At 38.2% G+C, this 12,576-nt stretch overlaps 1 protein-coding gene across 2 annotated transcripts in view; it reads right to left on the bottom strand.

The window, feature by feature from the left end:
* Positions 1-2,214: 2,214 nt before the first annotated feature.
* LOC143059732 (uncharacterized) overlaps positions 2,215-12,576 on the bottom strand; it is a 37,793-nt gene continuing 27,431 nt past the window's right edge. For both annotated transcript variants that reach the window (XM_076233276.1, XM_076233277.1), the window contains exon 2: positions 2,215-3,730. In XM_076233276.1, coding sequence (XP_076089391.1) covers positions 2,884-3,723 — 840 coding nt within the window. In that variant the 5' untranslated portion in view covers positions 3,724-3,730 and the 3' untranslated portion in view covers positions 2,215-2,883. The remainder of the gene's footprint in view (positions 3,731-12,576) is intronic.

The raw sequence follows: 12,576 nt of genomic DNA, 5'->3' as shown, positions 1-12,576 counted from the left end.
CATGTGGTGACGATTATTTGAAATGGTCAGAAACTTTTACTTTAACATGTGGCGAATACTAGACTAAGTCAAGCACTTTTACTTTGAGATGTGGCGAACACTGGACTAATTCACACACTTTTACTGCAAGATGTGGCGAATAGTGGACTAAGTCAGGCAGTTTTGCTTTTACATGTGGCGAATACTGAACTAAGTCAGGCAGTTTCGCTTTGACATGTGGCGAATACTAGACTAAGTCAAGCAGTTTCGCTTTGACATGTGGCGAATACTAGACTAAGTCAAGCAGTTTCGCTTTGACATGTGGCGAATACTGGACTAAGTCAGGCACGTTCGTGTTGTTTATTCTTTAGTTTTCTATGTTGTGTAGTGTGTGCTGTTGTTTGTTTGTCTTTTTCATTTTTAGCCATGGCGTTGTCAGTTTGTTTTAAGTTTATGAGTTTGACTGTCCCTTTGGTATATTTCGTCCCTCTTTTACACTAAGATGTGGCGAATAATGGACTAAGTCAGGCACTTTTACTTTAAGATGTGGCGAATACTGGACTAAGTCAGGCACTTTTACAGTAAGATGTGGCGAATACTGTACTAAGTCGGGCAGTTTCGCTTTGACATGTGGCAAATACTGGACTAAATTCAGGCAGTTCCGCTTTGACATGTGGTGAATACTGGACTAAGTGAGGCAGTTTCACTTTGACATGTGGTAAATACTGGACTAAGGCAGGCAGTTTCGCTTTGACATGTGGTGAATACTTGACGAAGACAGGCAGTTTCGCTTTGACATGTGGAGAATACTGGACTAATTCAGGAAGTTTCACATTGACATGTGGCGGCGAATACTGGACTAAGTCAGGCAGTTTTGCTTTGACGTGTGATGAATACTGGACTAAGTCAGGCAGTTTTGCTTTTAAATGTGGCGAATACTGGACTAAGTCAGGCAGTTTCGCTTTTACATGTGGTATGTACATGTGTTACTGCACTAGGTCTGGCACTTTCTGCAATCGCAGACTTTACTAGGCCAGGAAGTTAAACGTGTAACGGCAGATACTCTGGCCTGCGTGGGTTATGCACTTACAGTTTCACATCTATCAGGGGCTACTAAACCTGGTCCAGCACTTCACGTGTGATGGTGGTTACTGAACTGGGTCTGGCATTTCACTTTCAGATGTGGTGGCGGCTGCTTAAGATGGTCTGGAACTTTAGCTTTGACTTTGGACAGGCCCCATGTTACTGATTGATAGAGTCAAATATTTTTACTTTGACAAGTGTCGGTGGTTACTAAATAGAGTTGCAACTTATAATGTTTCAATTTTACATGTGACTGGAATTACTAAACTAGATCTAGCACTTTCACGTGTGACGGTGGTTTCCTTACTTAATCAGACATTTCACCTATAATGTGGTGGGTTGAACTTTGTCTGCTTCTTTTATTTTCACCTTTTGGGATCTTGGCTTGTGATAGTAGACCGCTGTTTATCAAGCTAATAGTGGAACAAAATGGGTAAAACAAAAGACATTTTCAAGATAATAGGCAAACATGAAAAATAAAAGTAAACTTTGTCATTTAAGGGCAGCAACTCATACAATAAGTCGTACGACAGTATTGCTGTGAACGGACCATTCGTTGAGCTCAACATGTATACTAAACTTTTGTTGCTCCATCAGATTCCTCCGCTCATAACGGTTTTCAAAATAATAGACATGACTTGTATTTTGCCCCATGTTCTATTTCTAGGCATGTAAGCGATCTCGGTTAGTAGAAAGAGTCATCAGAAACATTTCTAAACTTGATACCCAATGATAATTATGGCGAAGTTTTTTAAAATTTAAAAGAGATGAGAAAATCTCAATGGGTCATTTAAGCAAGGAGAGATAATAAATATTATAGCAGAGGGTCTGTATGGGGATCTACTTTTGTCAATCTTTGATTTTCTAGGCAGTTTACTGATTTTCTCCTTTTTTTTCGCCTATTATTCTCTATTCTTTATATCTTAGCACTCAATTACTTTTTTAGTGATAGGAATTTTTCTAAATTATCTTTACTATTCTTCTTTAGCCTGTAAACCACAATAGACCCCCAAATTATATGTTGGTCTTGTGTACTACTTTTTCTGAAATTGCAACAATTAATACCGCTTTTGTGTTCATTTTGGAAACAGTATATATAACTGTCGATATATATGTTTTATCCAGAAAAAAATCCAATAATACATGCACGCAAAAATTTCTGTAGTTTAATTTGCATTCATTATTTTTCATCGCATACATATTGTCATTAATAGAAAGTTTTTCCGACAATAACTACTTATTCTATAATTAACGGCTAGCCGGACGAACAGTGCTAGGGCTATTTGTCCGGCCACTACAATGCGCATGTCATTTTAATGCTAGCCGGACAAATAGCAACTGCCTATAATTAAATACGACATATAATGAATATGTTAAATGTCATTGCAAAAATAATAATTCTATGAAATTAAATAAACAAATAGTCTGGAATACGTCAATGAGACAGCAACCAAAAGTCACAACTAAACAACATTATTTAAAGACCACAACTTAAGCGGTAGTTAGATCGTTCAAAACAATCAACGACAAAAAGCCAAAATGAGTATCCCAAAAAAATATTCTACTATTAATTTTTATTACAATGACTTTTTACAGGCTATATACTTTCTGAGTTAACCGTTTATGATAAGCCTGAAATAAACATAAACATTTAACATTTCAAAGTCTTAAAATTAAATGCATTACAGTCCAGTGTTTAACAACGTTAAAATTACCATTATGCAAAAAAGCAAAAAAAAGTAACACATTGCACCATGTCTATGAGCACGTTTGGTAGGATATTCTAATGAATTAATATCTATAAATAAATCAGCCTCGTTATCATTCTAAAGGTTCCGAAGTATAAGTTGTATACGGAGTAGCTGATGGGACAATTCTATATTTAGGTTTGGGATATAATCTATTAACAATATCCTCCACATTCTTTGTCCGAGAAAGTCCACTTACTAAAGGTAATTGTGCTCGAATTTTTACTTCGTCTATGTGCTGGGGAGTTTTCGGACATTTTCGTTCATCGCCACATCTCCGTTTGTCGACAGAAGAATATGTCGGCGTGCGTACACGTCTCACGAGTTCATTTACATCATCATGTTTTAGAATTCGACCATCAGTCCCATATTCATAATCAAATGCATCGGGAGGCGAATTTTCTTTTTTGTTTTCATGTTCATAACAAAGATGACAGTCGTTTATTTTTTTGGCGCGAGAAGCGGTTGTTGGACGTTGCACCCTTCGAAGTATCTTCTCTTCGGCTTCACTCGGAGTTTTTGATCGACAAATTCGTCCCTCCTTTAATTCTTGTTCCTCCTCCTTCTTTGCAGTTATCTGAGCGTTATACATACTCTCTGTCGGTTTAAGCAGTCTTCGAAGCATTCGGATCATATCCCGTTCTGACAGGCGTTTCGAATCGTATCGTTTAGTATTTGAAGGCGTCGGCGTTCTTGTACACGATGAAGGAGGACGCCGTCTGTTTCCGTTTTCTATTAAATACTGATAGTTTGACACTTGCTTGGATTCTTCAGACCATATTTTGCGTTCATAAGTGGATCTGATGAGTCTGTTAGTAATGTCATGTTCCTCTTGTCTTGAAGCGATTTTCCGGTATCCATAGGTGACTGGTGGTGGTGGCATCACCTCACGTTTGTAATACATCCCACTCATTGTTAAACTGAAAGCAGAAAGAGATGCAGATAATTATATTAACCAACATGTGACATGTCAATGAAACACATAATGGGATTAAATATCACCAAACGAAAGAAGTCTATAAGCTTTGGTTTATCAGACAAAATTGCACATTTCCATTCGCACTACTTTCCTGTGGTCATCGGTTAGTTTACTTTAATACCAAGGTCAGGCAAGCTTTTATAAAAGGTAATACTTGTATGTAAATGTTTCTGTACTCCTGTACAAACGGTAATATGTGGTCATTATAAACGTCAATTAATGTTACGAAGCATGTTTTATTTCGTTTTTCAAAGAGATGTTCCCTTATAAAAATTTACTAAATTAAGGGTAAGTGACCATATTTTGGAACTTGAAAGGGGTAGATACAAAAATATAAAAAATGAAGAAAGTTTATGTCAACATTGTTGTCTACATAAAATAGATGACGCAGAACATTTCATATTTACATGTACAAAAAATAAAGATTTGAGATTTGAATTTTTGCAGAAAGTTAGAAATATCTATTCCGATATAGATAATATGGATAATTTGGATTAATTGGTTTTATGTCTTTCGTGTCTGTCAATTATTCAGAATGCTGCTCCATTTGTTAAAAAAAAAGTCATGGTCACTGAAGAGGGTGGACTCAACAACTGCATGATAGATACATATATGTATATAATGTTTTGTTCGTTTGTTGGTTTTTTTTTTGTATGATATATTGTAAAATTATTATGTTGATTTATGTATACCTTCAACCCATATGGGTAAGAATGTGCATTTATTCAATAAACTAAACTTATAACTGTAATAAACGACGGCATGATGTCACAAGGTCCTTTAAATGAAAGCTAATATTATGAAATCAAATGTAAGATTATAATATATTATTGCTTTTAATGCTTAAGTCCAGTATTTAAAGTAATACATACATATTGATCAAAAGGTTGGTCGTAAGACGTCATGGTGTTAGTTTTATAATTAAAAACATTAAAACCTGGCGGGCCGTCGTCATTAAAGGGTAAAACTTTTAATTAAAGCCAAACAGAAGTTGATCTGTACCGGTACGGACAGAAACCGATAATCCCATTGTCTAACATTGATATAATGTTGTCTGTGTTTTAGCGATATCTTTATTGTTTTAAGATCAATGAGTTTAATGTCGTAGTTAATTAAAGTGCATGTACATGCATCATAAACTTCAGTATAAGGTAATGTCTGTTATGACGTTATTTAGTTTCGTTGTCAGTGAAAATCACGAGGTACATGAACCGACTCTTAACTATTAAAAAAAAACAAGGAATCGTATTGGTAGACTCTATGGTATTGGGTACAGTGAACAGTGGCGGATTCAGAAATTTTCATAAGAGGGGGCCCACTGACTTTCTAAGACAGGGCCCGCTCCGGTGATGCCTTATATAATCCACCATTTGTTTCCCAAAAAGAGGGGGCAACAACTATAGGTCACCGTACGGCCTTCAACAATGAGAAAATTTATACTGTATTGTCAGCTATAAAAGGCCCCGATAAGACAATGTAAAACAATTCAAACGAGAAAACTAACGGCCTTATTTATATATAAAAAATGAACGAAAACAAATATGTAACACATAAACAAACGACAACCACTGAATTACAGGCTCCTGATTTAGGTGTCAGTTTTAATTTCTTTTGTTTTTCGCTTGCTGTCTCATTTTATAACATATCTTCACTTATCCATTTTCCCAGTGTTAACACACCTTTGAAGTTTGTTAAATTTTTTTCATATTCAGATCCATATTGATTTATAATTTTAAATTAAAAACCGTCAAATAAATTGTCGATTGTTTGTTTCTAAATTGGTCTTTTTTATGTAATGAAATAACGCCATTATTTATTTTCCAATAAAAGTATCGATTTGAAATGGTTCTCCTTTAATTTCGTTATAGTTACCCATTTGAACAATTGAGTGGGTTACTTCATAAGACATTGATTGCCCTTATATTATCAGATATCAATACCACATTAGGTCAAACTAACTACATTGTTTGGATAGGTATCTATAACAAATAAAAAGTGAAGGACATTGTATAGATCTATATCACTGTCAAGTAATTAAAAGCTTTTAATTAGTCTACATGTACATGCAAGTAGACCCTGAGACTATATACTGAGACAGTTAACATTGCTGTTCTTCAATTAATTAAATACCATGTAGTAATTACATTTTTGGAAGAGCCATTTTGTTTAAGATTAAACATTAAATATAAAACAAAAATTGGATTAATCTGTTATATCATGTTTCCGTCTTGTCTGGGGATGTGGGGATTTAGAGCTTAACATTTACAACTAAAGGTATTGAAAATGGCCATATTTGACGACTAGACAAATGACATTCTTTTGCTGTTGGGCTCATGTCTGCATCGACGATCACCTTTTTTCATGCTCAAACTTTATTAGTTGTCGCTTTTACGGCTTATTTATTTCGCTTCTAAACTTTTTTAAAAACGTGTGGAATACTGTATTTTAGCTTCTAGTTGTTTTGTTTTTTTCTCGTTTTTGTTGTTGTTTGGTTGCTGACCTGTCCCATTGACTTTAACCTCAAACATCACCTTTTCGCCATGTTTAAACGATCTTGGTTAATAAAGATTATTCAGCAGACACGTTATCATGGTAACATCACTAGGATTATATTCATAAAAAAAACCACAGAGAGAATATTTTTCTACACAAGATGGCCTTAACCACTCGTACCACATCTTCTTAATAAATTCCTTGTTTATATTAATGATTGTTATAAACGTGTACGCGTATTTGTGTTGTAATTTTTAACAATATAATAGCTGGTGTATAATAAAGGCATGTTATGTTCCTACGAAACTATAGAAACATTGGACGTTTATTTTGTCATATATACAATGTTTATTGTGATTTTATTACTAGTTTTATTCTCAAAATCAATATATAGAAATTGGAAAATGCCAATAAAAACGCACCCAAGAAATGAACAGTCCTTTGTTGAATAGATACAATTTACTTTTATAGAATGTGCCGTGTCCGAACGAATTTAGAAACATTAACAGCATGGTAATATAAAAATAAAAAGGTGTGGTATGAATGGATTGAGACAACTCTCTACAAGAGTAAACAATAACATAGAAGTTGTCACTATAAGTTACCATATTGCCCTCAACAATGAGGAAAACCCATACCGCATAGTAGCTATAAAAAGCTTTGAAATGACAATTACAAAACAATATTGAAATGAGAAAACTAAGGGAGCTACCATTTGATTTTTATGGGGGGGCTAGGATGAAAATTTTGTCCTGCCTTTTTATTTTTCACTCTGTTCGGTCCTGCCTTTTTTTTTTTAAGTTTATCCTGACTTTTTTTTACATAAATTGTCGTCCTGACTTTTTTTTTTGCAAATGTCTCATCCTGCCTTTTTTATTAACTCAAAACTCCTGTCCTGCCTATTTTTTTCAAATTTCATCCTAGCCCCTCCATAAAAATCAAATGGTAGCTCCCTAATGTCGTGCCTAGATGTCCCACATGTATGTACGGTTAAAAAACAAACGACAGGGAACAAATAATGATAAGAACCCTAGAAGAAAAACATTAATGTTCGAGGTTGGTCACATACTTTTGAATTTTAAATGAATCGGTAGATCGTTAATTTAGTAATGACAAAAATGACACGTTACAGACTTACTACAAAGAGTAGAGACCTTGTTGACATCGATCATACAGAGGATCTTATAGAGGGTGAGAAAACGACCGCATTTTAAATATGTTAAACCTTTTTGTCGCTGTTGTAAAGATTAATGTTTAAATCTTATATTAAGAAAAATTACACACCTGGGGGTAGACTAAAGGTAATGAAATGAAATAGTGCATTTAAAATGTCATTTTCCTACAATTTACGTGTACATGTATGTATTTAACACTGTAATAAATCCGTTTTATATGCAACATTTTGCAGATGCGTTGGTAGGTATTTAATATTCATTTGTAAAGTAAACATTTGTTACTAGTGTGGATCTAGCCGGCGTTAATATTCATGAGGCTAGCCGTCAATAATATTCATGAGATCAAAACCGCGTTCGATGAAATGTTTTGGGTAGTTATTAGATTGTGACAATAAAATAACTTTTGCTGTTAATATCCAATATGGTTATGCTATTTATAGCAATATAAAGTAATTAGGAAATAGTAAGCCAATAGGTGTCTTCTGCAAGGTCCGCGTCATTTAAAATGAAAGTAAATGAAAAGTTTAATTGCATTGCCTCACACAACACAAAACAATTATGAACATTAAAATGTTGTTATTATTGAATCAATGTAAACTATAGTAATTAAAACAAGATGATTAAATATAGGGTAATTAAATGGAATTAATTGTCATATGGGCATTCCATAATCTGTTCGTTGTCTACAAATATAGTCCAATTCTAAAACTAAAATATACAATACATACGATAGTATCACACAATTAAAAAGATCAGAAAAACAAGAAACATAGTTTATTGAAGGAATATAATAAACAGAAAAATAGAAACTGTCAATTACTATTTCAATGACATAATTCTTCAAAATTACGGAGATCAATAAGAGTCTTTAATCTCAACATTACCAGTCCATTTAATTGCCTCTAAAATGGCCCATAGCACTTATGCCCTAGACCCGTACGAGTTAGTCAGAAAAGGATAAGGGGGGTACCCTGGTATATCACAAATTCGAAAATGAACTATTGCCGGCTGGCCAAACGAAGAGATTCTCCACGTGGGCAATGATACCAGAGGAAGAGGTACTTATTGCCTTTAAAATGGCCCATAGCACTTATACCCTAGACCCGTACGAGTTTGTCAGTAGAGGGTTCAAAGGGGGGATATGGTATCCCGGATACAACGAATTCGAACTGAACTATTGCCGGCTGGCCAAACTAAGAGATTCTCCACATCGACCATTATACCAGAGGTAGAGGTTGGTATTGCCTCTAAAATGGCCCATAGCACTTATGCCCTAGACCCGTACGAGTTAGTCAGAAAAGGATAAGGGGGGTACCCTGGTATATCACAAATTCGAAAATGAACTATTGCCGGCTGGCCAAACGAAGAGATTCTCCACGTGGGCAATGATACCAGAGGAAGAGGTACTTATTGCCTTTAAAATGGCCCATAGCACTTATACCCTAGACCCGTACGAGTTTGTCAGTAGAGGGTTCAAAGGGGGGATATGGTATCCCGGATACAACGAATTCGAACTGAACTATTGCCGGCTGGCCAAACTAAGAGATTCTCCACTTCGACCATTATACCAGAGGTAGAGGTTGGTATTGCCTCTAAAATGGCCCATAGCACTTATGCCCTAGACCCGTACGAGTTAGTCAGAAAAGGATAAGGGGGGTACCCTGGTATATCACAAATTCGAAAATGAACTATTGCCGGCTGGCCAAACGAAGAGATTCTCCACGTGGGCAATGATACCAGAGGAAGAGGTACTTATTGCCTTTAAAATGGCCCATAGCACTTATACCCTAGACCCGTACGAGTTTGTCAGTAGAGGGTTCAAAGGGGGGATATGGTATCCCGGATACAACGAATTCGAACTGAACTATTGCCGGCTGGCCAAACTAAGAGATTCTCCACATCGACCATTATACCAGAGGTAGAGGTTGGTATTGCCTCTAAAATGGCCCATAGCACTTATGCCCTAGACCCGTACGAGTTAGTCAGAAAAGGATAAGGGGGGTACCCTGGTATATCACAAATTCGAAAATGAACTATTGCCGGCTGGCCAAACGAAGAGATTCTCCACGTGGGCAATGATACCAGAGGAAGAGGTACTTATTGCCTTTAAAATGGCCCATAGCACTTATACCCTAGACCCGTACGAGTTTGTCAGTAGAGGGTTCAAAGGGGGGATATGGTATCCCGGATACAACGAATTCGAACTGAACTATTGCCGGCTGGCCAAACTAAGAGATTCTCCACTTCGACCATTATACCAGAGGTAGAGGTTGGTATTGCCTCTAAAATGGCCCATAGCACTTATGCCCTAGACCCGTACGAGTTAGTCAGAAAAGGATAAGGGGGGTACCCTGGTATATCACAAATTCGAAAATGAACTATTGCCGGCTGGCCAAACGAAGAGATTCTCCACGTGGGCAATGATACCAGAGGAAGAGGTACTTATTGCCTTTAAAATGGCCCATAGCACTTATACCCTAGACCCGTACGAGTTTGTCAGTAGAGGGTTCAAAGGGGGGATATGGTATCCCGGATACAACGAATTCGAACTGAACTATTGCCGGCTGGCCAAACTAAGAGATTCTCCACATCGACCATTATACCAGAGGTAGAGGTTGGTATTGCCTCTAAAATGGCCCATAGCACTTATGCCCTAGACCCGTACGAGTTAGTCAGAAAAGGATAAGGGGGGTACCCTGGTATATCACAAATTCGAAAATGAACTATTGCCGGCTGGCCAAACGAAGAGATTCTCCACGTGGGCAATGATACCAGAGGAAGAGGTACTTATTGCCTTTAAAATGGCCCATAGCACTTATACCCTAGACCCGTACGAGTTTGTCAGTAGAGGGTTCAAAGGGGGGATATGGTATCCCGGATACAACGAATTCGAACTGAACTATTGCCGGCTGGCCAAACTAAGAGATTCTCCACATCGACCATTATACCAGAGGTAGAGGTTGGTATTGCCTCTAAAATGGCCCATAGCACTTATGCCCTAGACCCGTACGAGTTAGTCAGAAAAGGATAAGGGGGGTACCCTGGTATATCACAAATTCGAAAATGAACTATTGCCGGCTGGCCAAACGAAGAGATTCTCCACGTGGGCAATGATACCAGAGGAAGAGGTACTTATTGCCTTTAAAATGGCCCATAGCACTTATACCCTAGACCCGTACGAGTTTGTCAGTAGAGGGTTCAAAGGGGGGATATGGTATCCCGGATACAACGAATTCGAACTGAACTATTGCCGGCTGGCCAAACTAAGAGATTCTCCACTTCGACCATTATACCAGAGGTAGAGGTTGGTATTGCCTCTAAAATGGCCCATAGCACTTATGCCCTAGACCCGTACGAGTTAGTCAGAAAAGGATAAGGGGGGTACCCTGGTATATCACAAATTCGAAAATGAACTATTGCCGGCTGGCCAAACGAAGAGATTCTCCACGTGGGCAATGATACCAGAGGAAGAGGTACTTATTGCCTTTAAAATGGCCCATAGCACTTATACCCTAGACCCGTACGAGTTTGTCAGTAGAGGGTTCAAAGGGGGGATATGGTATCCCGGATACAACGAATTCGAACTGAACTATTGCCGGCTGGCCAAACTAAGAGATTCTCCACATCGACCATTATACCAGAGGTAGAGGTTGGTATTGCCTCTAAAATGGCCCATAGCACTTATGCCCTAGACCCGTACGAGTTAGTCAGAAAAGGATAAGGGGGGTACCCTGGTATATCACAAATTCGAAAATGAACTATTGCCGGCTGGCCAAACGAAGAGATTCTCCACGTGGGCAATGATACCAGAGGAAGAGGTACTTATTGCCTTTAAAATGGCCCATAGCACTTATACCCTAGACCCGTACGAGTTTGTCAGTAGAGGGTTCAAAGGGGGGATATGGTATCCCGGATACAACGAATTCGAACTGAACTATTGCCGGCTGGCCAAACTAAGAGATTCTCCACATCGACCATTATACCAGAGGTAGAGGTTGGTATTGCCTCTAAAATGGCCCATAGCACTTATGCCCTAGACCCGTACGAGTTAGTCAGAAAAGGATAAGGGGGGTACCCTGGTATATCACAAATTCGAAAATGAACTATTGCCGGCTGGCCAAACGAAGAGATTCTCCACGTGGGCAATGATACCAGAGGAAGAGGTACTTATTGCCTTTAAAATGGCCCATAGCACTTATACCCTAGACCCGTACGAGTTTGTCAGTAGAGGGTTCAAAGGGGGGATATGGTATCCGGGATACAACGAATTCGAACTGAACTATTGCCGGCTGGCCAAACTAAGAGATTCTCCACATCGACCATTATAAAAGAGGTAGAGGTTGGTATTGCCTCTAAAATGGCCCATAGCACTTATGCCCTAGACCCGTACGAGTTAGTCAGAAAAGGATAAGGGGGGTACCCTGGTATATCACAAATTCGAAAATTAACTATTGCCGGCTGGCCAAACGAAGAGATTCTCCACGTGGGCAATGATACCACAGGAAGAGGTACTTATTGCCTTTAAAATGGTTCTGAGCACTTGTACCCTAGACCCGTACGAGTTTGTCAGTAGAGGGTTAAAAGGGGGGATATGGTATTCCGGTTTACAACGAATTCGAACTGAACTATTGCCGGCTGGCCAAACTAAGAGATTCTCCACATCAACCATCATACCAGAAGTAGAGGTTGGTATTGCCTATAAAATGGCTCATAGCACTTACGCCCTAGACCCGTACGAGTTAGTCAGGAAAGGATAAGGGGGTACCCTGGTTTATCACAAATTCGAAAATGAACTATTGCCGGCTGGCCAAACGAAGAGATTCTCCACGTGGGCAATGATACCAGAGGAAGAGGTACTTATTGCTTTTAAAATGGCCCATAGCACTGGTACCCTAGACCCATACGAGTTTTTCAGTAGAGGGTTAAAAGGGGGGATATGGTATTCCGGTTTACAACGAATTCGAACTGAACTATTGTCGGCTGGCCAAAATAAGAGATTCACCACATCGACCATCATACTAGAGGTAGAGGTTGGTATGGCCTATAAAATGGCCCATAGCACTTATGCCCTAGACCCGTACGAGTTAGTCTTGAAAGGAAAAGGGGGTACCCTGGTATA

This window comes from Mytilus galloprovincialis, chromosome 14, assembly GCF_965363235.1.
Source record: "Mytilus galloprovincialis chromosome 14, xbMytGall1.hap1.1, whole genome shotgun sequence".
In the NCBI taxonomy this organism is placed as follows: domain Eukaryota; kingdom Metazoa; phylum Mollusca; class Bivalvia; order Mytilida; family Mytilidae; genus Mytilus; species Mytilus galloprovincialis.
Note: the sequence above shows the minus strand (reverse complement) of the source record. Positions and strands in the feature narration are given on the sequence as shown.